Genomic DNA, 25,312 nt, shown 5'->3' with positions numbered 1-25,312 from the left:
GTGAAAGCCATAAATAAAAAAAGAGGAAGAACAGGACATCTAGCTCTAAAAATGGATATGTCTAAGGCCTTTGATAGGCTGGAGTGGGTTTTTCTAATTGAAGTTATGAGGAAATTTAATTTTTCTGAGAAGTTTTGTCATCTCATCTTACAATGTATCAACACTACAACTGTGGAGATTATGATCAATGGCTCTCCCTCTTCTTCTTCCAGACCTTCAAGAGGAATCAGACAAGGAGATCCCCTTTCTCCCTTTCTGTTCATCCTTGCAATGGAAACCTTTTCAAGACAGTTACTTTATCATGAGAATAGGAGACAAATTACAGGTATGAAAATCTCCAGATCTGCACCAAAAATTAACCATTTATTGTTTGCAGATGATTGTCTTTTATTTTGCAACGCAAATCAGACTCAAACTAATAAACTGTTACAAGTTATTGAAGAATTCAGTTCCTGTTCTGGACAAGTTATAAATTTCCACAAATCTGCAGTCTTCTTCAGTAAAAATACAAGTACTTCTTGCTGTCAACTCATCAGTGGATTCCTCCAAGTTAGGGAGCTTAGCATCACTGAGGAAAAATACCTGGGTCTGCCATTCTTTGTGGGAAGAAACAAAAAAATTCCTTTCTCAAGTTTAATAACAAAAATGGAGAATGGGATGACTAGATGGTGTTCTATTAATATGTCGGAAGCTGGCAGATCGGTAATGGTGAGAAATGTCAAGAATGCTATTCCAATTTACCACATGATCAGTTTCAAATTACCAGATGTTACTATCAATAAGATGAATTCAACACAACAGAAATTCTGGAGGAAAAAAATGACAAACAAGGGCAGGCCCCCTATTTCTTGGAATAATGTAAGTATACCAAAGGAATAAGGAGGACTTGGTTTCAGAATTCTCAAGGTACTCAACAGAGCATTACTTGCTAAATCTGCATGGAAATTATGCACAGATAATACATCAATGTGTGCTCTTTCTCTCAAAGCAAAGTATTTCCCAGATGGAAAGGTTTTTGATATAAAAGAGAATTCTAACTCCACTTGGTCATGGAAAAGCATCAGCTCAGAGTTGTCTTTCATCAAAAAATACAGTTGTTGGAAAATTGGCAATGGCCAAACTGTCTTAATCTGGAGTTATAGATGGATCCCAGAGTTATTAACACCACCCACTCCAAAAGCTGGTGTCAACAATTATCAGAATTATACTCATGTTTCTCAACTTTTTTGAACTTCAGGAGGTTGGAATTGTTCTCTCATTTTCTCTTTTTGAAGCTCCAGTTGCAAGATTAATTCTTAACATCACAATTCATTCTCAGTATGAAGACAAATTGGTCTGGACTTTGGAGAGAAACGGAAACTTCTCAGTTAAATCAGCATATAATAAGATGTTTCAAGAGCAAAATGTGAATCCTACAATTGGACAAAGGATGAAAGCTATTTTCAAGAAGTTATGGAAGCTACCTATTCTGCCAAGGATAGCTCAGTTTATCTGGAAATGTCTTAAAGACATTCTACAAACCAGAGATAAACTATCTTATGTGATTCAAAACGGTGATTATGGTTGCCCTTTCTGTGCTCATACTCTGGAAAATTCTTCACACTGCATTCTTCATTGCAATCTTTCTAAAGCAGTCTGGTTTGCAGTTTTAGGAATTCATATCCAGGCTGATGCAAACTTAGTAGAATGGTTATGCAACTGGTTTGACATGCTTTTTTCACATCAGATACAGGAGGATCATCTTTGCAAAATTGCAATAACTGCATGGTGTATATGGTCTGCAAGGTGTGATAATGTGTTCAAAAGGTGGAAGATAACTGCAGATTCAATCATTCATCGAAGTAAAAAAGAAATAGAGCTCTTGAAGACAAAACACGAAACCTCTATACTTCCCATTCTTAAACAAAACAGATTAAATCTGCATTGGAGTCCCCCTCCTATAGGAATTCATAAAATTAATGTAGATGGTTCTTTTAATTACTCTTTAAAAACAGGTGGGATTGGTCTAATCTTACGTCATTTTGCAGGTACTCACAGGGACTCCAAATGTATTTTCTTAGAATCAGCTCTGAGTCCAGAGCAAGTGGAGTGCAAGGGATTACGAGAAGCTATTCAATGGGCAGAAGATATGAGGCTAGATAAGGTAGTTTTTGAAATGGACTCTCAATTGGTTGCTGATGCAATAAACAACGAAGACTTCAATGTAGATCGGAGAATTCGTTTTTTAATCTTAGATATTAAAAGAATTCTTAAGAATAATGTCTCCTGGGAATGCATTTATGTACCAAAGGAAAAAAATAAGGTTGCAGATAGATTAGCAAAATTAGTTAGAATTGCTTGCTTAAGTAGTGTATGGATTCTGTCCATCCCTGATGACATCCTATTTCAACTAAATGAGGATGCCAATCATGTAATCTCTGACATTTAATCAATGAAATTTTCAGCTTCAAAAAAAAAAAAAAGAAGATACCCTTGGGCTTCAGCTTGCTTCACTTGGACGAGAATTCAAATGCTTTTTGCAATGATATTTACGAAACCACGGTGCCAACAGCCAAGTAGGATTCTTCTGTGATGACGCTCTTTGATTTCATATGCATATGAATCATTGCCAGCAGACTGGTGGGGCAGCATCAAGAGCTGTGAAATCTTATGCGATTCATTCTACCAGCTGAAATGCCACTAAGAGATAAACTGAGCCGTTTTCGCTGTCAATATAATTTTCCAGACTGGTCACTGGAGGATACAGTGAGTCACCAAATATCTCTGTCTCTGCATCCGCATTAGGACTGGTGGATTCCTGAAAAACAAAAAATAAAGTTCATCACCAATACTCGTGAAACTCATGCTTCCAAAAGCAAAAATACTAAAAAGAATCTAATTCTGTTAAGTAATGAAGCATTAGTGATTTACCTAGTAAATTCAGCGGTGACTCAGAAGGCATCGGTCGTGATTCATGAAGGATGTCCAGGGTGCAGAGCTGGATGCACATCTGCATGGTTCGGCACCAGTGAAAAACTCAAACTATCAAGCTTATCTACATAAGGTATACAGTCTGCAATAGAGCTTTGTTATCGTCCCTATCCTTGTTTCCCTTGACAACTACAGCAACAAAAAGTCGTCCTCCTAGAATAGCAGCTACAGCCTCAATTATAGTCCTCCACAAGAAATCAACAACGAGAAGATTAGAAAATGACATGAAGTTAAAGAATCCGAAACGGGAAAAGATCAGTAGTGACTCAAGGAGATCAGCATATATGCCAGATTGAAGAACAATGGTAACCCCGACAGACAATCAACTGAACACAGCTAGGGATGTGACCAATGCTCCAGATTTTTATGATAATAGAAAAGACGATCTTCTTCCATCCTAGAAGTGCTTAAAAAACCACCATTTACTGGACGTTCAACTTACAAATGGTCTTCAAAAGCATCAAGAGCTCTATAAGCTAAAAGGGTTATAGATATTACAATCCACCTACTTTTGCACTTTCTACAGAACCATGAGTACGTTTAGTTTTTACTGAACTTAGTGCATTAGGCATCAGAATATGATATTCAAAGAAAAAGAATTCTTTAATGAACAAATGCCATACCTTTGCAAAGGACATAATTTCACGTAACTTTAGTGAACCAACAGTTCAGGTTTCAGGAATCTCATTAAAGAGTTTTGGGGCCAAGCGACATTGGGTAGATGAAGAAATACGTACCAGACCTCAGATGTCAAACAACTCAAGGAAAATGAAACACCACTAGTGTGGATCTTCTATGATGAGAATCCCTGGATTGGGAGGATAACTTTTAAATAGAATCTGAAAATTATGCTCGGCTGCACCTGTACCTGCACCAACAGTGTCTCCATTGACACCTTTCTCCAGGAACTGAGAAATGCTCCCATTATTAATCCATCTTTCATCAGTCAATACTGATATATGTCCCTGTACCTTTATCCACTTTAAAGGACAGTTCCTCTGAGACCTTTGGCAGCTGGAGCCATTTCACCTATTGCAGAGAACAAGCTTCATATCTAAAGAAAAATTTATCATGAGTATAATTTGTCAAACATGCAGATTATTATCAGCTGCGATGAAACTATGATTGATAATCCATGAAGCAAACAGTCACTAATGCATGAAAACATACTTTGACATAACTACACCCATTAGCAGCTTACCAGATCTAGAATGTTCCCCACCCTTCAATTTTGGTGCTACTTCACAGTGTTTATATGCCAGGAGCTTCCTTATCCTATGATCTCCAGTGTGTGGTGGTTGCCTAAAGAATGTCGTATCTTTGGAGCTAGGCTGCGTGCACCTTAAGAATTTTAGTCACCGTCTCTACTAACTACTTTTACATCATCCAGGATACCGAGAAAAGAACCCCGAGGACTGTTGTCGCTGCATGGAGGCACCACAATGCTAATGTCAGAACTAATTAGTTCAGGAGGTTTATTATCTAATTGGAATAGATCATCTGAATTTCTCATGCCTTGTGTGGTTCAATTGACCTAGAGAGTTAGCCTATTCACTACTTCGCTTTCACGGGATTCTCTGTAGCCAGGAGAATCGCTCTCCATCTTCACAACTTCGCCAAGTTCATTCCTGCAATTCACATTTGCTGTCACTGTACTAATGCATCAAAGCAAAACCAATTTCAGCCAAAAAGTGAAATGTAAAAGATAAACAAGAGCGATTAGGTAAAACTACATCTCAGTGAACAGTTTCTATTATCTCCATTAATTACTATTAAACAGCACATTCAACTGACCTTTATAATTCTTCAGCAATTCAGAAACTTTATTCTCTTACTTGATTAGAAACTTCACCAATATGAACTTTTCACTGTCGTCGTAAACTCGCAGTGCAGTGTCTTCATCGAACTCTTTGAGTCAAGAAACTATCATTTTGTATGACTGAAAACCTTTCAATGTGAGTGGGCATGCAGCGAAATTGAGGCTAACCCTACGAAATTTCATTAAGTTCCTGTTGCTGTAGATTTCCAGGTCATAGACTCTAGACAGATGCAAATAAACATCAATAGAAAATTCCCAAGGGGACTATTCGTTGAATACAACCAATAGCTCCAATCTACAACAAAAATATCTCACATTTTGATTCGGAGTTTAAAGAACAGAAATAGAAACTAAAGGGTTCCATTTATTATGTCTATATATTCTGGTTAGAGAAAGAAAAAAGATTAACACCCCAAAAAGATTTTGAGAAAGCTTTAGTTATATAACTCACAACAAACTCAACTGAAAAAAAAAAAAAATCCTAAAAGAAGGTGGATTGCAGTATTACCTGGGTCTGAGTTATGGTGAGCAAACAATAAGTGAAAAACTACGGGCAGTTGTTATATGCAATCAAAGATAGTCTACGACAACATCCAATATGTTGAATATCTCCTCTGTTGGACTCTAAAATCTAAACTTAGTGTGAGGTTTGAAGGATAGATATGTGTAAAATCATGGAGTGCAACAGACAACTAACGATTTCTTCTTTATATTTTCATACAATTTACCATTTTGTGAGTTGAAACCAGAAATGGATAACAGTTGGATACCCAGTTAAAGATTAAAATAAAGCTGATCTTAACTTACTTTTATTGTCAATGAAAAACAGCCGATTTTGAATTTCAAGAACAGAATTTAAACTTACAACCTGCTGAGGCTCTTGGAAAACTTGGTATGTCTACCATAAGTTCTTTTTCACTTTTCGCATTCACAAAGTGTAGATCAGTATTATAGTAACGAATAGTCATCATTTCCCAAGCTTTAGCGTTCCTCAAAATCAGTTTCACCCACCTCAACTCCCTTGGATTCCCAACAATTTCGCGAAAGCAAACTGATTCAAGGTGTGGAAATAAGCATCCAGTAGTCACAATATCGAGCGGCCAACTATCAGTGTCAGAGACATCTCCTTCGTCTTCATTGTCATCATTCCCATCTCCTTCAGCATCGTCATTGCCGTCTTCATCAACCTCGGAATTTTCTTCTTCATCACTAAAATACTGGAAAGGAAATTGAAACAGATGATTAATTACTGTATACATAATAAGTAACAAATGTAAGCCAAAAACTTATATTTTGTTATTTATATAATGACAGTATGGAGAATCATTAGTACTGAACACTCACCTCGACAAACTCAAGTGACTCCAGGGTAGGTACTGCTTTGAGCAAAGCAATTAGTCCTTGATCAGTGGTTAATATATCAGATATTTTCAACATTTTGACATTACAAAATGTCAGCAAATTGTTTGACAGGTCGTATGCAGAGCAGATAGCCTATTTATCACAATGCAATAGCAATAAATAAGCCAGTTATAAGGAGTCATATTAAACCATATAAGAAGAAAGAAACACAAAACTAACAACTCTAAAGATATCAGCAAGCAAGAATACCTGTAGGGTTAGATCATTGACAGTTAGACACTTTACATGTGCAAGGGCTTGAAGTAACCTACTTATCTCTGCAAGATTGTTTGGAGAGTCTAAGCAAACGACTGCTTCCACCAGTGTTGGAAAGCTAGATAAGACATACTGTTTTGCAACATTAGCCGAGTAGGTGAACGTCACAAGACTTGGGGCATCAATTTTCAGAGCACAGTCATTTAAATCATTTAGCGTGAAGTCCCTATCAATTCTCAAGAGCTTCAGTGTAGGAATTGAGATACAGAAATTCCTTATACGATATTTACAGTGGTCCAGAATCAATTCTTCAAGGACTGGAGAATTGGAAAAGAGTTCTTCATTCCACGATCTATCGCTGAACACAAAATCAGCAATTTCAAGGCACTTGAGTCTCGGAAAAGAGATATATTTAGGAAGGCGGATACTAGGGTAAGTTTGTAGCTGCAACGATATCAGTGATTCACAAGTAAAAAGAGACAGGGGGATAAACAAGGGGTGTTCTTGGTCTAAGTATAGCTTGATCTCTTTAACGTTACCCTTTATTGCAGAACAGATCCAAGAATGAACCCGAGATTCATTCAACTCGACACCCCTGTGGAGAAAGAACTTTTCTACATTTGACGCATGACGATGCAATGTTCCATCAACAAAATCCATGAATTCCTCATATTTGATATGTATTCCCTTCACTAGCTTTGAAATAATCATACAAACAAGAATAGAAAAATAAAAATAAAAAATTAGATTCGAATGTTTATAATGTTGAATTGATATGAAAAATTCTCTAACTACACTTTATTTTGATTCTCGAATCAAACCCCTAATATTAGAACAATATTTGATGGTTTAACACTATAGTAACAAAAATGTAGGTTTCTCTGAATCATTCTGATTACTAAAAATCATAGTTCTTCAAAAAAAACCAATTATGTGTAAGGGTTTTTGTTTTGAATATTCAGAACTAATGGAAGTAAAACAATCAAAACACATAAATGAAGATTTACTCCCGAATCAGTAGAAGAAAATACCTTAAATCGGATCCAGCCACGGAAATTTGTGAGTGATTTCGGAGAATTTCAGTTCCCTGGACTTAGAGAATAGAGACTAGAGAGGCAGTGAAGAAAGAGGAAACTGAACGAAAAAGTTGAGAACTCGGTACGTTTTAGGAATCGGATTTTATTTGCATGTCTCATTGGAGTCCGAGGTCGACCGGTCAATAGTATAAAATTTTGACTCGTCTTCCAAAATTGCATACGGCAACTTCTGCCGGCGAGTTAGCCCTGGGCTATCCATATTCACTAGTCTGCCCTCACATGTTTGAGGTTTTTCTGCCAAGAAGTGAAATGTAAAAGATTAACAACTGTGTTTAGGGTAAAACTATTGAACAGTTTCCATCAACTACTCCTCCTTTCCTTTCCGTAGCATGAAAATTGATAATATCACCTTTCCACATTGACCACCAAGTACTTCTCTTTTCGTCTCAAAAGTAATACTTTTACTTTTATTTGGCCGCTAAATACCACTCTTTCGCCTCGGAAACAATGATATTTTCAGTTTTTCAATTTGAGCTAGTTTTAGGCAAAGGTGAAAAACTGCACGCCTGACTATTACAGTCCCCCCATGAAGATAAATACTACAAGAAATGAGTTCAGAAAAATTAACTTGAATCAAAGATGAAAGAAAACTAGATTAAAAACATCCAAAAACATAGAGTAACATTATAATACTCAAACTTACAATTACATATATATATATATATATATATATATATATATATATATATATATATATATTATAAAGGGACCTGTTGTCATCTTAATTTTCTGCTGTTCATCAACTTCTTATCTTGTACAATCCATGTGGATATAATCAATATAAGTAGCTAGGTGGTAGTTAAGACCTTACTTTCCTCAAGTAATGACATTGTTCTCCAGCAAAAACTTCTCCTTCTCTTCGTCAGTCATGAACGCCGTAATTGGGAACGAACGTCCGATTCCCATGGGTGTCTTGAAATAAATCTTCTTTTTAGCTGGATTTTCATTAATAATCATTTCAGTAATCGGTACCCACATGAACATTTGTTTGCTTTTGACGCCAGTCATTTTCCTCATCTTGTTTTTCTCGACGTAAGCCGTAACTTCAATAGAGTAACTTACGCGAGTACTTGTGGATTCAAAGAAATGTTCATACGGGGTTTTCTGTTTCATCCAAACAAAACCCGTCTCTGGAACTCGTCCACATTCTACAAGATCTTTCAGTGGAAGTACCCCTTTTGGAAACCCAAGCTCCTGAAAAAATTCCATTGTCTGATTGTAGCATGCTTCAGGACCATATACAATTTCAGCACCGGCTCGCTCATCTTCCTTGGACACAGCACCTGCCATGATAAACCCTGTATGATTCTTTTTCTGGATGATGAAAAATGTGGTTTACTGTTTTTCTTTCTTGGGACTTGGAAGTATTATGCTGTTCATGGAGGTTTTAAGTATTTGAAGAGGAGATAATTGTTAGGAAGTTGTATCTACCACTACTTAACACTTGCCCATAGTTTGTTCACCTAACGGCTAGTTAAGAGCCTGGTCTCTCTGTTGTTGTAAGAGTTTAACTACATGTCAGCATCAGATCTGAAGATTCGTTAATCAGAGAATAAGGTTATATTAACCATCTCTTTTATTTATTATTAGATATAAGTGCACATGTTAACATTAATTCCAAACCGCCAATAAATTGCGATGGCGGGTCTGTCTTCAAAAGAAAAAGGAAATACAAAAAATTTATAATTTGAAAAGAAGAGATTCCTCGGAAAAAAAACAAAGAAAAGGATCAAGAAAGTGGGATTTCTCATTATTGCAAATTCTGATAAGAGGGAGGAAAAGGATAGAGGAAAAGGATAGAGGCAGAAGGGAATAGTTGTTCTGTAATGTAAACATGTCTTACGTTGTTGTTATTAGAGGTGCAAAGAAGAACAAGTACCTGCTGCCCTACTCTAGACTTCCATGGTCAGACCCCAGAATAATTCTCAGATCAGAAAAAAAAATCCCCATTTGTTAGATATGGCCAATAGCTCCGGTCTGCAGCAAAAAAGTCAATTGAAAAGCTAAAAGAGGGTGGACTGTATTCCTACCTGGGTCTAAGTTTTGGTGAACAAAACACAAAGTGAAAGATTAGGGACAGTTTATCATTTGTTGGACTCTAGAATCTAAAGTTTGATAGTTTGAGGTTCTATGATAAACATATATAAACTCATGGATTGTAAAATACAGCTACTAATTCAATCTAGGGGCAGAAAGACCAATATACATCATTTTACCCCTCGAATCACAGAACTCTTACAACAGGAAAGGAAATATTGTCAATCACATCAAATAAAAACAACAAGAAAGATCTCGAGTTAATACCTATTTTCCTTCTGATAACCTTCCAGAGGCACTACTGTTAGGAAATGAACTTCCTCAGCATATACTCTTTTACAAACTTCATTGAGAAAGCCTTGTCAGACATAACTATTAGTGAACTCAAGGCAATTTGATTCTTAACCAGACCTTTGGAAGTTAAAATTCTGTAAACTGAACACCTAGGTTTGATCCTCTTCTCCAAGCTATAACAAAAAACCACTGGGTGGTTAGCGATAAGAGATGAGCTCCAACCCATTTGATTCACAAGGTAATCCATGGTCAAGGTTATCTTTTTCTCAGAAGTCCCCAGGTTGTTGCTTAAATGCGTTCATAGTTACGTCTTCTGACCAACCCCATCCCTTATAAGCATTCATCTTCTTTTCCCAGGTAGATTTGCTCATTCCTGTCAACATCTGGATAGCATGAAGAAATGCAGTTTTTGAAGGATCCAATCCCATACACTTCTACAATCTCCTTGAATTTAACAGTGGTTACCGTAAATGATCTTGGTTGCTGGGGTAGAAACCTGGAAATATTGGATTGAGGGACACCTTCATCTCTCAAAAGCTCAAGGTTGAGCATCATCTTTTTGATATCTGACTTGTTCCGAAGAATATCCACAGATGGCGTCTGAGGATGGTAATTACATTCTCATCACAATGAGGATATCAAATACTGGGATTATTTGCGTTGTTAAACCCTCTCTAAGAATCAGTGGGTCACTAGAGACGAACTTGGCAAGGTCAATTGCAGAAATATGAAAAAATCAAACTTGGGTTTAAGTGATATCTCTGGTTCAGATGAGAATATAGATGGTCTCTTAGTAATGAGTTTTGAAATGCAAGGCTTGGTAAACCCATAGCTTTCAAGTAGACTAATAACTGAGTCTGGTTTTGATGTTGTTTCAAAATGGATTTTCTTGGAAACAGAAATAGCTTCATTTTCTGATAATCCACCTGAATTTATTAGGTGTGATATTACAATAGAAGAACAAGGGTTGGTATTAGCAACACTCACAGAGGAATAGAAGGATATGGAAAACAAGAAGATATGAGAAAACATGGGGATGCTTTGTAATATGTTCATAGATGTTCTCTTTTACCTGTTGAGATACTGTTGTTCCAAGAGAACGAATCCACATTGTTGAATGAAGCAGCAGCAAGTAGAAACCCTAGTTTTTGCTTCTTATCGCGTCTTTCTTCTAAAAAGTGTAAACAAGGTGGAAGGAATTACCCTTTATGCCTCCTTTCTCTAGTTTCTGGCTCTGGTGTGGTTGGGTTGGGCTGGGAGTCTTCTTTATTTAAACTTTCATAAACCGAGAAGTGCAAGTGAAAATCATATTGATTGCTGGAATTCCTCTTAACAGAGAATAAGAATTACAATAACAATAAGAAAGAATAACACGAAAACTTCTGCATTTCAGCTCAGGTTTGTGTTCCTCTCGGTTGATCAAAACAACCAACATAAATATCATTATACAATACATTTTGAGTTCAAATTTACGCCAATCAAGATGTTCTAACATACCCTTTTGTTACATAAATCTGACCCAGAGTATGAATTTCTGTTCGACAGCTTTCTCCCATGCAGTAATTGATATAAGAATTTAAAAGTTTATGACAGTGATGAACCAATTATATTGGCCTGCTCCGGCCACGAGTTTATAAAGCGCTTCTCTGGCACTCGCAGTGAATAGAGAAACTAGTATTCCTCCAATGACAAAAGTAAGGGAATAACTTAAGTTCTGATCTCACTTTCACATTTGTGCTTCTGTGCTCAAGGAAACCGAATAGAGAATCCTGTATCAGTGTTGGAAACATCCACACGGCTAAACTCATCAAAATCTGAATCTGAATCCACATCCATGTTGTACCACTCTCGTTGGGAACCCTCATCTTGCCCACTGTTTGTTAAAGGAACCCTGAGTTCATTTACTGGGGCTGGTAGAGGCTCTTCCCTAAAATAATTGTCCTGCAGAAATTCCATTGCGGTAGCTCTGCTAGCTGGATTATAAGTGACTAGCTTCTGAACGAGGCGGACTTCATCAGCTGATCGGTTTGGAAGACATACTTGTATACCCATCGGGGTTTTGTTATCATTGAAAAAGATTTTCCCATAATCAGGAAGTTTCACGCATCCGGGCCAGGTTTCCTCAGATAAGTTTCCCAAAACATTGATGATCCTACTAAGTTGATCAATATCTGAAGTTCCAGGAAAAAGTGGTTCCAGACTGAACAGCTCAGCGAAAATGCAACCCAACGACCACAAATCTATTTCCTGCCCATATTTAACTGCTCCATATAGTAATTCAGGGGCTTTAAACCAACGAGTTCCCACACAGGAAGTAAGATCACCAGATCCATGTTCTTCAACCTCATACGTATAAGAATTCTTGAATGGATCATCTTCGGGATCACTTGCTGTTCCAGTAGCAAAGCAAGATGTATTTCCATCATGAATATTAGGATCTTTGTCAGTTCCATCCTCAGGATCCTTAACTTTTATACGATCTAGTTCTCGCAAATAATCTTCTTTACTGATAGTTTCTCGCTCATCACTTTCGACACCTTCTGGCTGTGACTTCTCTGTAGCCAAAGTAGTTTCAGGTTGCTGTTGAAGAACCCACTCATCTGTTGGTGAATTTTGCTCGGGAGGAATGTTGTCCATATTTTCAATACATGGCTCCAAAAGGATCCTTGACTGCCAAAATAACACCAATCAAGTTATAAAGTTCTGAAACAGGTGGAATAAGACTTAAATATCACACATAAGGAAAGCACTGAATGCTTTTAGCAGAGAAAATCATCTATGATTCTACATGAAGACCCAATTAAATATGTACCACATTAAAATTCAAAGAACTAACAAGACACTCCAGCAGTTCAAGATGGAATGTTTTCATTTCTATGTGACACCAATAAGTCAGCTAGGCCGTGGTTCAAGCTTCAAACTTGAGAAAGAACTACAGTGCCTAAGTAGAACTATCAAAATTTGTAATCATGGAACAAATCTCAGTTGCTTCCTATAGTACACTCCCTAATGCTACTGCACATAGCATATCAGAAAATCGGGTCTCCATATGGCATGCTGTTCATTTCTCGAAACCAGTCCAGTGATTCCGATTTTGCAAATGAACACACAGGATTGTCATCCAAGAACTTAATCATATACTTTAGGAATACAATGTCTACCGATGTCCAATTTCCCGTTGAACCTAGTGCTAAGACACACCCTAAGGCGTAGGTCAAAGTAGAATGCAGGTCTGGTAGTCTAATAGACATCTAAGTGACGTAACATGTCATTATGAATTGATGAAGAGATGTAACGGTTAATGAGGCAGGTCTAAAGAGATCCAGAGAGTTCTGAATGAAAAATACATACCCAAACCTGGTAACAAGTAGGGTTTACTATCAACATACAAACAGCGAACCGAAGTAGAGAGCCGTGCACAACGAAGGTTTTTTATGAACATTGTCATGCACATTTTGTGCACAACATAGATTATTAGCAGACATGAACTCCAAATTTCTAGTATCCTATGCGCGTGGAAAGAAATAGTATAGAGATGAAATAGAAGAGAGCATCACCTGTCCAAAATCTGCCAACTTTAAGACACCATCCTCTGAAATCAAAAGATTTGCAGGCTTAAGATCTCGGTGAACAATTGAACTCCTATGGCAAGCATCGATACCAAGCAAGATCTGAAGCATCCACCGCTTGATCTCGCCTACAGAGAGTCCAGTTTCCCAATTCTTCTTAGCTTCTTTGATCACAGAGGCAAGATCAGTCCTAAGGAATTCAAGAACAAGAACAGCGTCCTCATTTTCCTGCCAAAAGTACTCAAGGAGAGTAATAACGTTTGGGGAGTTTTGGAGCATCTGAAGAGCTTCGATCTCTCTAAAAGCACTTTGGTAGTCATGAATCTCCTTGAGAGCAACAATGAGATTGTCAGAAAGACGACGAGCCTTGTAGACATCAGAGTAAGCACCATAACCAACTCGCTCCAGGATTTCATAACGTTGAGTTATCTCTTTCCGGCTGTAGATGCTCCAGCTTCCAGAAGGAGCATCCATGACAGAAATTTAGGATTTTGTACAGGGTCGCTGAACTGCCAAACAACTCTCACGATTAACAAACAATTGGCACACAACAAAATTTGAAATGAAAAAAATGTTTGCGCACAAACATTCCAAAAGTTGGTCAACTTAACATAGATTGCACAAAGATGAAAGAAGCAAAAAAAAGTAAGATAAAGGTCTAAATTTGTGTACAGCCCATTCTAGTTATCTCAGTCTCAACACACAGAACTCCACCAACAAATTATAAAACAGCAAAACACCCATGAAGTACAACACGCCCCAAAATATCATCTTGTCTTTTTCATTCAAAAGACAACAATACGGGGTTTCCCTAGATTAGCTAGCTAGTTAAGAGAAGCTTAGCATGTATATGCTGAGAACATAAAATCTGAGAGGAATTTAATCAAACATATGAACTGCAACCAACACACACAAAAAAAGAAAGGTTTTCCCTTTCTTTTGCTATATAAATTTCGGATTCACAATAGAAACGCAGAATACGTTACCAACAACAGAAAATAAACTGAGGAAACTACAAAAGGATTTCAATAAATCAGATGAATTGGTAGTATATTAACATATACAATTTTAATACTTAGTTTGAGGATATGAGTAAAGAGGAAACCTTTCGAGTGATTCTCAGCTGTGCTGCAAAGAGGACAGATGGGCGATGATCCTTCTCTGACTGCGAGTGAGGGGTGAGGAGTGGAGTGGAGGTTCTGAAAGGGGAAGAAAGAGAGAGAGCAAGTCTTAAATGGTTGCCCTCTAAAACTCAGATAAGGGGCAACCACTTGTTTTCGCCGAAGTGAATGAGGTGCAAACTTTACACCCACAACTTAAATTTCTGATGGTTTCCATACAAGACCAGACCCTCTCTGTTCTACTGTCTTGTTATTCCAGTAGTACATCTTTGATGATCTCTTTCAGCCTGCTTTGCTGCCTATTTCTCAGATTATAGGACCCGATTTCTTAACTTTCAAAAAAAAAAAAAAAACTTTTTCCTAGTCTGACACGAGTTGTGTGTATTATACCAAAAAAAGAGATTACAAGAGGCATGTATATCTGTTGTTGCCCCTGTTATGGCAGTACTGCCTAAAATACGAGTATCCCCCAACAGAGTTGTTCCTCATTTACTGGAAAACTAAAGACATTGGTAGTGCTTCAAAGTAAATTGATCTTATTTAAATAAAGGGAGACAGATAGAAAAGGAGGCATTGAATTACACTGCTGTTTACGTAAAACCTTGTATTCTTGCCTGTTTTGCTGCAGCTTGATTACCCTCTGTGTGAGTGAAAGAAATCCCCAAAAAGTTTTCACGTATCTTCATGGCTTCGGAGATAATAGATAGATGTCTCCATTGAATTGAGTTCCCCTTCCCTTGAGCATAGTCTGTAATCCTCTGGCAGTCTCCGTTGAACTGAAGACCATACAAAGAAACAGATATTCAGTGGCACAAGGAGGGTTCCAGATTATTTTTTTGCTGCAGCTTCAGACACCGCATCATGTGTGGTCTCTCTCTACTACTGAATAAACCCACTGCCTCAAGAAATGCTCGAAGACACGCCAAAGATGAGGCTAAACACCAAAATCAGCATACACAGAGGGACGTCACATCAATAACCTCCTTGTCTACCTGCAATAGTAGTCCAGGGGAAACAGTACACTATGGTCGTACCCTTCTGGTTCTGGCCCATTCGACGTACGGCCATCCATCGAAGACTGCAACATTCTGAAGTGATAGTGGGCACAATATGGTTGATCAACCTGTGGAAACTGCATTGAGTGTGGTCAGCACGTCAGAGTTTAAGTCGCAGAGGTGTCTTCCACAACTTGGTAGTGATGCAACAAACTCGAACTTGAAGGTCACATTGAGTGAGTAGTTACCACTTGGAAGGAAGCATCGTGGGATCTGTATCTCCCAACAGACTACACTTCACATGATGCATACTTGCATTCAATTTGAACAATCAGTCAGCCAGACTGGCAATAGAAATGACAGAATCATTATAAACTTTATTCTGCTTTCAAAATAACAATCCATCTTTCCTCTACTATTCTTTTAACATAATGAGGCAAGCTCATACTCATACACTATCTAATACCCTACACAGTAATTACATGCGTCATGTCAGAAACCAGACACAGAAATGCACCACATTTGTAGTCGTAAACCTACAATTCTGACCCCTTGTGATATTGCAACGGAGGTGATACTGGAACAAACTAACACAAGCTACTAAAGAACTCCCTCTGACAATCTTTTAGAAGAACAACTGATAAGAAGAATTATACTGACCTTGGTAGACTTTCAATAGTTCTGGAACTTCCTGAGCATACTCCTCTATAAACTTCATTGAGAAAGATTTCTAAGGGATTACCAGAAGTGAACTTATGGAAATTTGATTTTTAACCAGTCCTTTGGAGGTTAAAATTTTGTAAACCAAACACCTAGGCCGCTTAATCCTCTTCTCCAAGCTATAACAAAGAAAAGCTGGGTATTTAGCCATAAAAGACAAACTGTAACCCATTTGATTCAAAAAGTAATCCACACGGCTAAACTCATCAAAATCTGAATCTGAAAGCTCTCATCTTGCCCACTGTTTGATAAAGGAACCCTGAGTTTTACTGGACCTGACAGATGCTCTTCACTAAAATTACTGTCCTGCAGAAGTTCAATTGCTGTAGCTCCGCTATCTGGATTATAACTGACTAGCTTCTGAACGAGGCGGACTTCATCAGCTGATTAGTTTGGGTGATATACTTGTAGACCCATCGGGGTTTTGTTATCATTAAAAAAGATTTTTCCACAATCAGCAAGTTTCACGCATCCCGGATAGGTTTCCTCAGATAAGTTGATCAATATCCGGAAAAAATTGGTTCCAGACTGAACAGCTCAGCGACAATGCAACCCAATGACCACAAATCTATCTCCTGGCCATATTTAAACCAACGAGTTCCAACGCACGAAGTAAGATCACTAGATCCATGTTCTTCAACCTCGTAAGTATAAGAATTCTTGAATGGGTCATCTTCTTGCTGTACCAGTAGCAAAGTAAGATGTATTCCATCATGAATATTAGGATCTTTGACAGTTCCATCCTCAGGATCCTTAGCTTTTATATGATATAGTTCTCGCAAATAATCTTCTTTACTCAGTTTCTCGCTCATCACTTCCAACACCTTCTGGCTGTGACTTTTCTGTAGCCACAACAATTTCAGGTTGCTGTTGCCTGTTGGAGAACCCACTCATCCCCTGTTGTATTTTTCTCAGGAGGGATGTTCTTCATACTGTCAGTCAGTACATGGCTCTAAAAGGATCATTGACTGCCGAAATAACACCAATCAAGTTAAAAGTTTCAGAAACAGGCAATCAAAACCTGGTACCAATCAGAGATTATTTTTCTCTGGTAGTCTAATAGACATTTAAGTGGTGTAACATGTAATTATGAATTGATGTGAAGTTTAACGAGGCAGGTAAATATATAATCAAAACCTGGTAGCAATCAGAGATTATTATCAAAATAAAAACAGCAAGTCAAAGTAGAGGGCCGTGCACAACAAAGGTTTTTTATGCACATTCTATTCACAAGAAGAAGAGGGAAATCCCCATGCACTGCTCATACATACATCATCATGCACAGTTTCTGCACAACAAATATTATTTATTAGCAGACATCAACTCCAAATTTCTAGTACCTAGGAGCGTGGGAAAGAAATAATATGGAGATGCAACAAAAACAAGCATCACCTGCCCAAAATCTACCAATTTTAAAACACCATCTCTGAAATCAAAAGATTTGCAGGCTTGAGATCTCGGTGAACAATCAAACTCCTATGGCAAGCATCGATACCAAGCAAGATCTGAAGCATCCACCGTTTGATCTCGCCTACAGAGAGCCCAGTTTCCCAATTCTTCTTAGCTTCTTTGATCACAGAGGCAAGATCAGTCCTAAGGAATTCAAGAACTAGAACAGCGTCCTCATTTTCCTGCCAAAAGTACTCGCCTAATCTAATATAAAGAAAACACCTATTTTCGACCGGAGAGTTTTGGTCTGGAGAACGATATGTTTTTCTTTGGAAGTTAAAAGTTGACGAATGCTTGAGAAGAACACAGAATTTTAAGTCAAGAAGGAGAGATTAAAAAAGTAAGCGAGGGATAGCAGAGGAACTCTCCAGTCAAAAATAGGTGTTTTCTTTGTATTTGTTAGATTAGACTAGATGGACCAAGGAGAATGGGCACAATATTGGCAAAATCTGAATTACTCGGATCTACTATATGAAATACCGTCTTTTTGAGATGTCTAACAATATCTCAGGAGCATACAGAAAGTTACTAGTATCTGCAGTGATATATCAGGTTGACAGAACCTAAACCAAAGAAACAGAACAGAATAGGACAGCAGTTTGTTTTGTTATCTTAGTAACACCTAATTAGGGTAAATTCCACGGAGTTTATGGAATAACCCACCTCACTAAACAACAGTATTTACACAGCAATATTTATACACATCAATGAGTAAAGAAAAAACTAGCATTATGTATATACACAGCATTCAGAAAGCAGATATTTCCATCTATACTCTTCCTTTAAGAGTTGTGCTCTTGCTGCCATTGGAACTATACTCCATAACCATGGTAACCTCGTGCACAGCCTTTCCTCGACATGCTTCGGCGCTACATTTTGTCACTGTTACGATGCTCACCATAGAATCACGTGCAAACTGCAGCAGCAAAAGAGTAAATATTAAGTGATATTTGCAGGATTGCAAATTCTAATAAAATCATAATTAAGTTTAAATAGTTTTAAATCATAATAATTAAGTTTAAAAATAAATAGTATCATATGACTTGTTACTTACACCGTGGATATTGAAGTTATAATGTTTTGAATCACAAAGATCCAAGGCAACTTTACGAAGCATTGGCAACTGCAAGAACAAAGTTAATTATTAGAACCTCATGTAATTTAATATAACCTTTGATGCTGCAAGTAATAAGCTTTACCTCCGAAGAAGCTACCGGAATAAAGTCACTTAGAAGCCCGCAACCCTGTTAGAGTTACATTACATATAAAAAATGAAATTCAGAATTGGACAAACTTGAATATCACACATCAAAAACTTGTTTAATACATGTGAAACTAAATTCAAAAGTAATACAAAGATACTTACGTTATGGCGCAGTAAAAGATCCTCGAGCGCTTTGCAGGTATACAACCATGATACCCCCTCTGATGTGATGGATCCACATTCCTCCAAATGGAGGGTGCGTAGACAAGGCCATCCACATGCAATAATTCGCTGAGAATCTGAAACAAAAACTTATGCATCTCAATAACTGAATGTAACCAACATGACTAGCAAAAAAAAAGGAGAAAGAAAATGTAACCAACGTGATTTCCAAAAGTACACATACATCTTACCTATATTGAGCTCAGGACATCCAGTTAAAGAAAGCTCGACCAAGCTTTTACAGGTTTGAGTCAAGTTGTCTAGGTCATCATTTGTCATCCGAGGAGCTACCTTTTCTAAATTCAGGACTTTTATGCTTGCCAATGAGCTGCAGAAGATAGCTGGAGTTAACTCTCCATTGCAGTAGCCCAGGCTTAATATTTCAAGAGACGTTAACGAACTTAGAAGACCAATGATCAGATTACCCAATAGCACCTGTTACAGATACATTTTTAATAAGTTTTTCTAGAGGGTCTGACTCAAGCAATGACAGATAGTTGAGATGCAGTGACTCAATTAAATTACCTGATCGCTGAGACGTAGCGACTTGAGTGATGGACAAATATTTGGTAGCTTCATAAGATCTTGCTCATCCAAGGATGCACCACGCCCAACTGCTAAGGCTTTAATAGAGGGTCCCAGAAATTCCACAGAGTTGGCGCCAAATCTCCTTCCGATTGATAACTCTTCCAATAAACCATTTCTACACAGCTCTTTATTAAGCTGATCATATCCTTCTAAGTTCTCGCAACCCCTTGCTAGCAAAATTCTCAAGTTTGGATTTCTTTGGATAATCCGAGTTAAAGAAACTCCAGATACCTGCCATTTTATGGCATTACATTCAGTAAGGGTTTAAAGGAATATCTTTGTTGTTGAAGAACAAACTCTATTTCTCAACATACAAGATTTCTATGTCACTACACAAGTATCTCACAACCAGACGATACTAGATTAACAAGTAGATATAAGTCCAGTTTACTTTTCAACACATACACCTGGAATATACCTTAGTATCCGAAATATCAAGATTTGTAAGGAAAGATCCTAAGAATTCGTCAAGAGCATTTTCGTCAAGGTAGGTCTTGCTCAAATTCATCACCCTAACTGAGAAAGTGGCACTCATAAGCAGTTTAATGGATTCAGCATCCCCCCCTGCAGATGACATGAATTACAGCACTAGAACATATTAACAACAATACTGGTAAAAAGGTCAGACAAATTCCAAAAAAAATGTGAAAATCCACTTACCTGTGCCTTCGATGCTCAGCTCTTCAAGGCTAAAGGCCAGTGATCTGGAATACCCGATTTCTTCAGCTAGTGGAACGCCATCAGAAACAAGTGCCAAAATCGATAATTTTCCAAATTTGGTATGGGACAGGTCGAGGTACCGAAGTTTACAGCATTTGGATATTATTGTTGCAATCCTTGCATCAGTTAAAGCTGTGCACCCCTTAAGGCTTAGGGACGACAGGGAAGTATAAAATGCTGATATACAAAGGAGACTGGAATCTGCATAGTAACAAGTTCAGTAACTACCATAAGTTTGTAACAATCGGGGAAAACTAACCATCCAAATAAACATTCTAGATCAAAACAATATGATTTGAACTGACTTACCAGTGAGATCCCAGCGACTCTCTAATTTCAATTTCTTTAAATTTGAAGAAAATAATAATTCTCCTGGCCTGAGAAATGAAGAACCACTGACATCAGCCACCACATCCATAGATTGTTGCACCGGTTTCAGATTCGGCGTTGCCGGACCAACATCAACACTAATGTCGATTTCCTCAACTAAAGGGCACTTCTTTACCAAGTGAAACAATGAGCGCATCTTGAACTCGAAATAGTGAGAAACTGTCAACCTTCTCAATGACGGGAAGGACTTCGAGAAACACTCAATTGCAGCTTCAAGATAAAGCCGTGGGCATCGAGAAATATCAACTTCTTGTACGGCCAGAAATGCTGAAGTTGGAAACTTCGATATCATGTTTGACTTGGTAACATCAGCAATGCAGGCTTCAATCTCGGCTGCAATAGTGGGTCCCATGCTGGGAAGAGATGGCATGAGAGAAAACAGTAGGGCTGACAACGTCATTTGAGGACACCCTGAAACATCTACTTTCTACATAGAAAATACTAGTATTCAGAAAAGGATAAAGAAACAGAAAACGGACCGACTATAGAATAATAAGAAATGTAGTAAGATGGATAATAGTCAGTTAGACGTAATTATATACAAAAAAGTAGGAAAACAAAAGGCAAAAGGAAAACCTCAGCGCATCCGATAAGGCGAATCTTGAGATTGCTTAGTTTCGCATCATTGAATGTGTGTCTCGTGGGTGAACACTTTATCATGTTTATCACAGCTGTAATGCTCTGTTCAGCGAGGTTTGAGAAGCAAGAGTTTTTTCTTTCACCTAGAAACAAAATTCAACAAACAGCAATAGGTTATGATGACAACACATCATGTATGCAAGTTTAAAGGTTACAACTGCAACAAAATTAGTCTACCTGCTGTGAAATCTAGAGGCAAAAGGTTCAGGCGAACCTGTTAAAATCACATGTAAGCCTTTATTAATTATGCAATTAGTGAGAATTACTGCACAAATCATCAAATAGTACAAACCAATATGTTCTGCTATACCTGATTTAGAATTCTAAGCTGGCCATCAGAACATTGGCCTCTTGCCTTATTACTGTCTAGCCATACCAACATAGCTTCGGCTAGGAATGAATAGCTGTATAGGTTACAGAACGAACATCAAACTGAATGAAAGATTGGCACAAATAAATTGAGCTCTACTGAAAACATTAGTAAACACTAACCTTTGGACATTAAGATAAGGGTGTTCCACGCAACGCTGTAACAGCTCATATGGCATATTGACGAAAGATATAGAAGATGCTGTCTCCATCTGCAAAAGGGTATATGTGTTTAAACAATGAACAAACAATAGAACAAACAATAAAATATATTAATCCTTCTTTGAGGTACTTACAAATTCTGTGCTAGATATGCTGCGCAATGTTCCGGCATGAAGTCCACCACTGCCATAATTTCATGATCAAAGCAAAGTTCAGCTTTAAAATAAAGGTTTCAATGGATTTAATCAAATTACATGTACATAAAACAGGGTTACCATGATCAAAGCTGAATTCCCAACTCTTGAGAATAAATTCTAAATCCATTGGGGCTGAGGGAAGCCACTTCTTAGTGGAGGCACTAATGAACCATTTTTTGCGTTCCAGCAAAAGAGAGTGCACCCCAAAATAAATCGAAGCCTGCTAATTTGAGCAGATATCAGGTTCTAAATGACAACATCCTTTCTTTGATCACAAGTCGCAGCAAAGAAAACAATACACTTACATCGATGAATAACAAGATATTTTCTGCGTCAATATGTAATCGACATCCATAGATGTGCTTAATAACATTAAGAACTGTCCTTACATCCCAGTGGATGCAAACAACACCTTGATTCGATTCACTACATCAACAACAGAGCGTACATTAACTCATATTTCTAAAACCGAAACCTGATTAATTAAAAAAAAAAAAATTAGGTTTAAGAAATAACCTAAACTTTCCATCCAGTGGAACACGAAAATATGAAGATTGTTCGATAAACCTGAAAAAATCCGGAAACAAACTAATCGCCTAAACCCTAAATCTGCAGCAAATAGAAACCTGGAAATTTTAGAGAAATCACTTACCAATTTTTATTTATCTGCACTCTAAGAGTTTCGGGAACAAGATCTTGCGGAGGATCCCAAGTAGGAATCTGCGATGATAAAATCAAAACCCCTTCATCGATTTCTTCCGACAGTACCGGTGTTGGAATCACAACTTCCTCGTCATTATCGTCTGACTCTATTGATTCACATGGGTTTATCAGTTTAAGAACCACAAAATCCATTATTGAAAGAAAACCATATTAAAGACCGAGATGAAATTTTCTTTTTCCTTTAGCTTATGAGAACTTCACCGATCTTCTTTTAAGGTGTGAGATGCTGCGAGTTGTTGTTTTTGATTTAGGGAACAACGCGGGACAATACATTTAAGGACTGTTTGGCAACCGAAGAAAAGAAGTCTTTCAAGTAGTAAAACCACTCTCCACAATTCAAAATCTTTTCTTTTTTATTTTACTTCAAATGCAAACTATAAATCACCAGAGTGACCAGACCAGACTGCCGGTGGAGTAGCTCCTGAATCGGTCAACGACACCGAGTTATATTTGAATTCCGATTATGCACATGTTAATTTTGTCCTACTTCCTACATAGGAATAAAATTGATGACGCATCTGTACAAAAATCTATATATCTGTTATTTTGTAAATAGCGCATGTCTCAGCAACACAAAACGAGGGTTTCGCTCGTTATAGGACTTAGCCAAACATTAGTTATAAATAATCTGGTTAAATTTGGGCCTATTAAATTTTCCTTCCCACACCACCAAATTACTATAGGCATCCAAATTTCTAAAAAATATTAATTTACCCCCACATTAATTCCTAAAACAATCTCATATAAATACTAATCCTTACCATTTTTAGTAAATCCAAAAAAAAATAAAATCCTAAAACTAAAAAAAACTTTCTATTTTCATCATAAACTTTCCAAATTCTCAAAATCCTAACCAAAAAAAAAATCATCCTCTTTTACGACGATCTTCGATCCAACCAAGAAAAAGGTAAATCTCCATCAACCCATTCTATGATTTGCATTTCTTCATTGATTTACATGTTTAAAAATCTCTAATTAACCCAGAATCGGTTTATATGATGATTAATATCAACCCATTCTGTGTTTTGGTTTCCGCCATGAAGAGCATGCACAGTAATCGGTTTATATGATGATTAACATTGACCGATTTTAGGGTTAGAAACGAAACCATCACCAGAATCGGTTTATAAGTGCTTTAGAATAATCCGATTATGGGTAATTTTGTATTTTAATTATGTGATCCCGTAATCGGGTTTTTATGTGCCTGATAATTTACCGATTATGTTTGACTCTTCAAAGTCCTTTTCATAATCGGATTTTATATATGTACCACATAAACCGATTGCAAATGTTTGACACTCATGTATGTTATTGAAGTCATAATCGGATTACATATGTTTAATTATGTACGATTCTTAACTAGTTTTTTTTTGTTTTATATTGATATGGACTTCTCACACCTAACGTTTTACCCTCGAGAGCTCATATTGGAGGACATTTTTAGGAAACCACAACGGGTGCCAGAAAGAAGCCTCTACAAGTTTGCTTATGGGCGTGAGACCAATCTTGAACAAGCCCTCGCATTGATTGACAAGCTTGCACTAGAGGAGCTTTATGAGGTCATCATGTTCGCTAGGATGAGGAGAAACATCATTAGAGCTGAGAGGGAGGTCCATGCAGAAATGGAAGGTATGTGGGAACAAATGGCTCAAGTACAAGCTGCTGTTCTTGATGGTGCTGATGCTGGTGCTGGTGTTCCTGCTGATGGTGGTGCTGCAAATGCTCCCGGTGGTGCTGCTGCTGATGATGTTGATGCTCCCGCTCTTTAAGTTTTTAAGTTTTATATATTAAAAGTTTAATGTTATCAGACTTGTGGTTGCTTTAAGTTCTTAACACTATTTTAAATTTTTTTATTTTGGATGATCTTTGTGTTGAACTTAATGCACTTGAAGTTTTAATTATAATTATGTGTTGTTGCTCAATAATTCTTGCCTGACATGCCCACAATCGATCTACTGGATATGCCAACATAAACCGATTGTGCAAACTATTTTTCGTGTATGTTTTTCAAACTAGAATCGGATCACATACGCATATATATAAACCGATTGTGCAAGTCATTCTTCCTGGATGTTTTTTAGTCAAGCTAGAATCGGATCACACATGGAAATATATAAACCGATTGGTGTCGGTGAAAATTCAAAATTTAAAATATCTTTAATCGGTTTACATTGGTCGCAAGAAAGACCGATTCCTTGTGGCATATAAACACAATCGGATTACCGTCTTTCTAAAAGACCGATTATTTCAAATTATTTCACGTTTTCCAAAAAAAAATAGTCGTTTGGGACTTTCTCTATAAATAGAGACCTCACCCTTGGACCCCATTTGCCCCAAAATTGATCATTTTATTCCCCCTCACCCCATATACTCCACAACTACTCATTTCATATATATACATACAAAAAAT

General features: G+C 37.4%; 4 protein-coding genes and 1 pseudogene across 7 annotated transcripts; all 5 read right to left on the bottom strand.

Moving 5' to 3' along the window:
* Positions 1 to 2,308: 2,308 nt before the first annotated feature.
* On the bottom strand, positions 2,309 to 7,560 carry LOC113338855 (F-box protein At4g22280-like). Of its 3 annotated transcripts, none has more exons than XM_026584246.1 (8): positions 7,438 to 7,560; positions 6,401 to 7,098; positions 6,134 to 6,283; positions 5,658 to 6,006; positions 4,765 to 5,009; positions 4,172 to 4,598; positions 2,911 to 4,024; positions 2,309 to 2,797 (listed from the first exon to the last, which is right to left on the bottom strand). In XM_026584246.1, exons 2-5 carry the CDS (start codon positions 7,064 to 7,066, stop codon positions 4,972 to 4,974), a joined length of 1,203 nt encoding a protein of 400 aa, XP_026440031.1. In that variant the 5' UTR covers positions 7,067 to 7,098; positions 7,438 to 7,560; the 3' UTR covers positions 2,309 to 2,797; positions 2,911 to 4,024; positions 4,172 to 4,598; positions 4,765 to 4,971. The 3 variants fall into 3 exon arrangements, with proteins under 3 accessions (XP_026440031.1, XP_026440033.1, XP_026440030.1); XM_026584248.1 differs by having other exon boundaries at positions 2,911 to 3,999; positions 6,401 to 7,102; positions 7,438 to 7,557; XM_026584245.1 differs by having other exon boundaries at positions 6,401 to 7,102; positions 7,438 to 7,541.
* Positions 7,561 to 7,919: 359 nt separating this feature from the next.
* LOC113338856 lies at positions 7,920 to 8,892 on the bottom strand. The gene is made up of 2 exons (XM_026584249.1): positions 8,315 to 8,892; positions 7,920 to 8,042 (listed from the first exon to the last, which is right to left on the bottom strand). Exon 1 carries the CDS (start codon positions 8,791 to 8,793, stop codon positions 8,320 to 8,322), a length of 474 nt encoding a protein of 157 aa, XP_026440034.1. The 5' UTR covers positions 8,794 to 8,892; the 3' UTR covers positions 7,920 to 8,042; positions 8,315 to 8,319.
* Positions 8,893 to 11,202: 2,310 nt separating this feature from the next.
* Positions 11,203 to 14,811, bottom strand: LOC113338743 (cyclin-dependent kinase F-1-like). Of its 2 annotated transcripts, none has more exons than XM_026584131.1 (3): positions 14,509 to 14,811; positions 13,392 to 13,907; positions 11,203 to 12,504 (listed from the first exon to the last, which is right to left on the bottom strand). In XM_026584131.1, the coding sequence occupies exons 2-3, from the start codon at positions 13,875 to 13,877 to the stop codon at positions 11,581 to 11,583; spliced, it is 1,410 nt and encodes a 469-aa protein (XP_026439916.1). In that variant the 5' UTR covers positions 13,878 to 13,907; positions 14,509 to 14,811; the 3' UTR covers positions 11,203 to 11,580. The 2 variants fall into 2 exon arrangements, with proteins under 2 accessions (XP_026439916.1, XP_026439914.1); XM_026584129.1 differs by having other exon boundaries at positions 13,392 to 13,912; positions 14,509 to 14,809.
* Positions 14,812 to 16,382: 1,571 nt separating this feature from the next.
* LOC113338567 lies at positions 16,383 to 17,133 on the bottom strand (annotated as a pseudogene).
* Positions 17,025 to 22,351, bottom strand: LOC113338742 (BTB/POZ domain-containing protein FBL11-like). Its single transcript, XM_026584128.1, has 17 exons — positions 22,258 to 22,351; positions 22,117 to 22,165; positions 21,944 to 22,032; positions 21,762 to 21,855; positions 21,629 to 21,665; positions 21,389 to 21,534; positions 20,732 to 21,239; positions 20,363 to 20,623; positions 20,121 to 20,266; positions 19,640 to 19,933; positions 19,306 to 19,549; positions 19,055 to 19,191; positions 18,888 to 18,932; positions 18,743 to 18,811; positions 17,632 to 18,604; positions 17,511 to 17,527; positions 17,025 to 17,207 (listed from the first exon to the last, which is right to left on the bottom strand). The coding sequence occupies exons 3-15, from the start codon at positions 22,030 to 22,032 to the stop codon at positions 18,458 to 18,460; spliced, it is 2,217 nt and encodes a 738-aa protein (XP_026439913.1). The 5' UTR covers positions 22,117 to 22,165; positions 22,258 to 22,351; the 3' UTR covers positions 17,025 to 17,207; positions 17,511 to 17,527; positions 17,632 to 18,457.
* Between the last annotated feature and the right edge of the window lie 2,961 nt (positions 22,352 to 25,312).

This window comes from Papaver somniferum, unplaced genomic scaffold (genome assembly GCF_003573695.1).
Source record: "Papaver somniferum cultivar HN1 unplaced genomic scaffold, ASM357369v1 unplaced-scaffold_19, whole genome shotgun sequence".
Taxonomy (NCBI): domain Eukaryota; kingdom Viridiplantae; phylum Streptophyta; class Magnoliopsida; order Ranunculales; family Papaveraceae; genus Papaver; species Papaver somniferum.
This window is presented reverse-complemented; position numbering and strand designations above follow the sequence as displayed.

Excerpts from the sequence above, each read along its gene's own strand:
- LOC113338856 (XM_026584249.1), bottom strand. The coding sequence starts at position 8,793 with ATGGCAGGTGCTGTGTCCAAGGAAGATGAGCGAGCCGGTGCTGAAATT.
- LOC113338743 (XM_026584131.1), bottom strand. The coding sequence starts at position 13,877 with ATGGATGCTCCTTCTGGAAGCTGGAGCATCTACAGCCGGAAAGAGATA. Across the intron at positions 12,505-13,391 it reads AGTTGGCAGATTTTGGACAG|TCAAGGATCCTTTTGGAGCC; the intron begins GTGATGCTCTCT and ends TTATTTTGGCAG.
- LOC113338855 (XM_026584246.1), bottom strand. The coding sequence starts at position 7,066 with ATGGATTTTGTTGATGGAACATTGCATCGTCATGCGTCAAATGTAGAA. Across the intron at positions 6,284-6,400 it reads TCAATGATCTAACCCTACAG|GCTATCTGCTCTGCATACGA; the intron begins GTATTCTTGCTT and ends TGTGATAAATAG. Across the intron at positions 5,010-5,657 it reads TTTTCCAAGAGCCTCAGCAG|AGTCTATGACCTGGAAATCT; the intron begins GTTGTAAGTTTA and ends GCATCTGTCTAG.
- LOC113338742 (XM_026584128.1), bottom strand. The coding sequence starts at position 22,032 with ATGGAGACAGCATCTTCTATATCTTTCGTCAATATGCCATATGAGCTG. Across the intron at positions 21,535-21,628 it reads GCCTCTAGATTTCACAGCAG|GTGAAAGAAAAAACTCTTGC; the intron begins GTAGACTAATTT and ends TTTTGTTTCTAG. Across the intron at positions 21,240-21,388 it reads GCCTTATCGGATGCGCTGAG|AAAGTAGATGTTTCAGGGTG; the intron begins GTTTTCCTTTTG and ends TTTTCTATGTAG.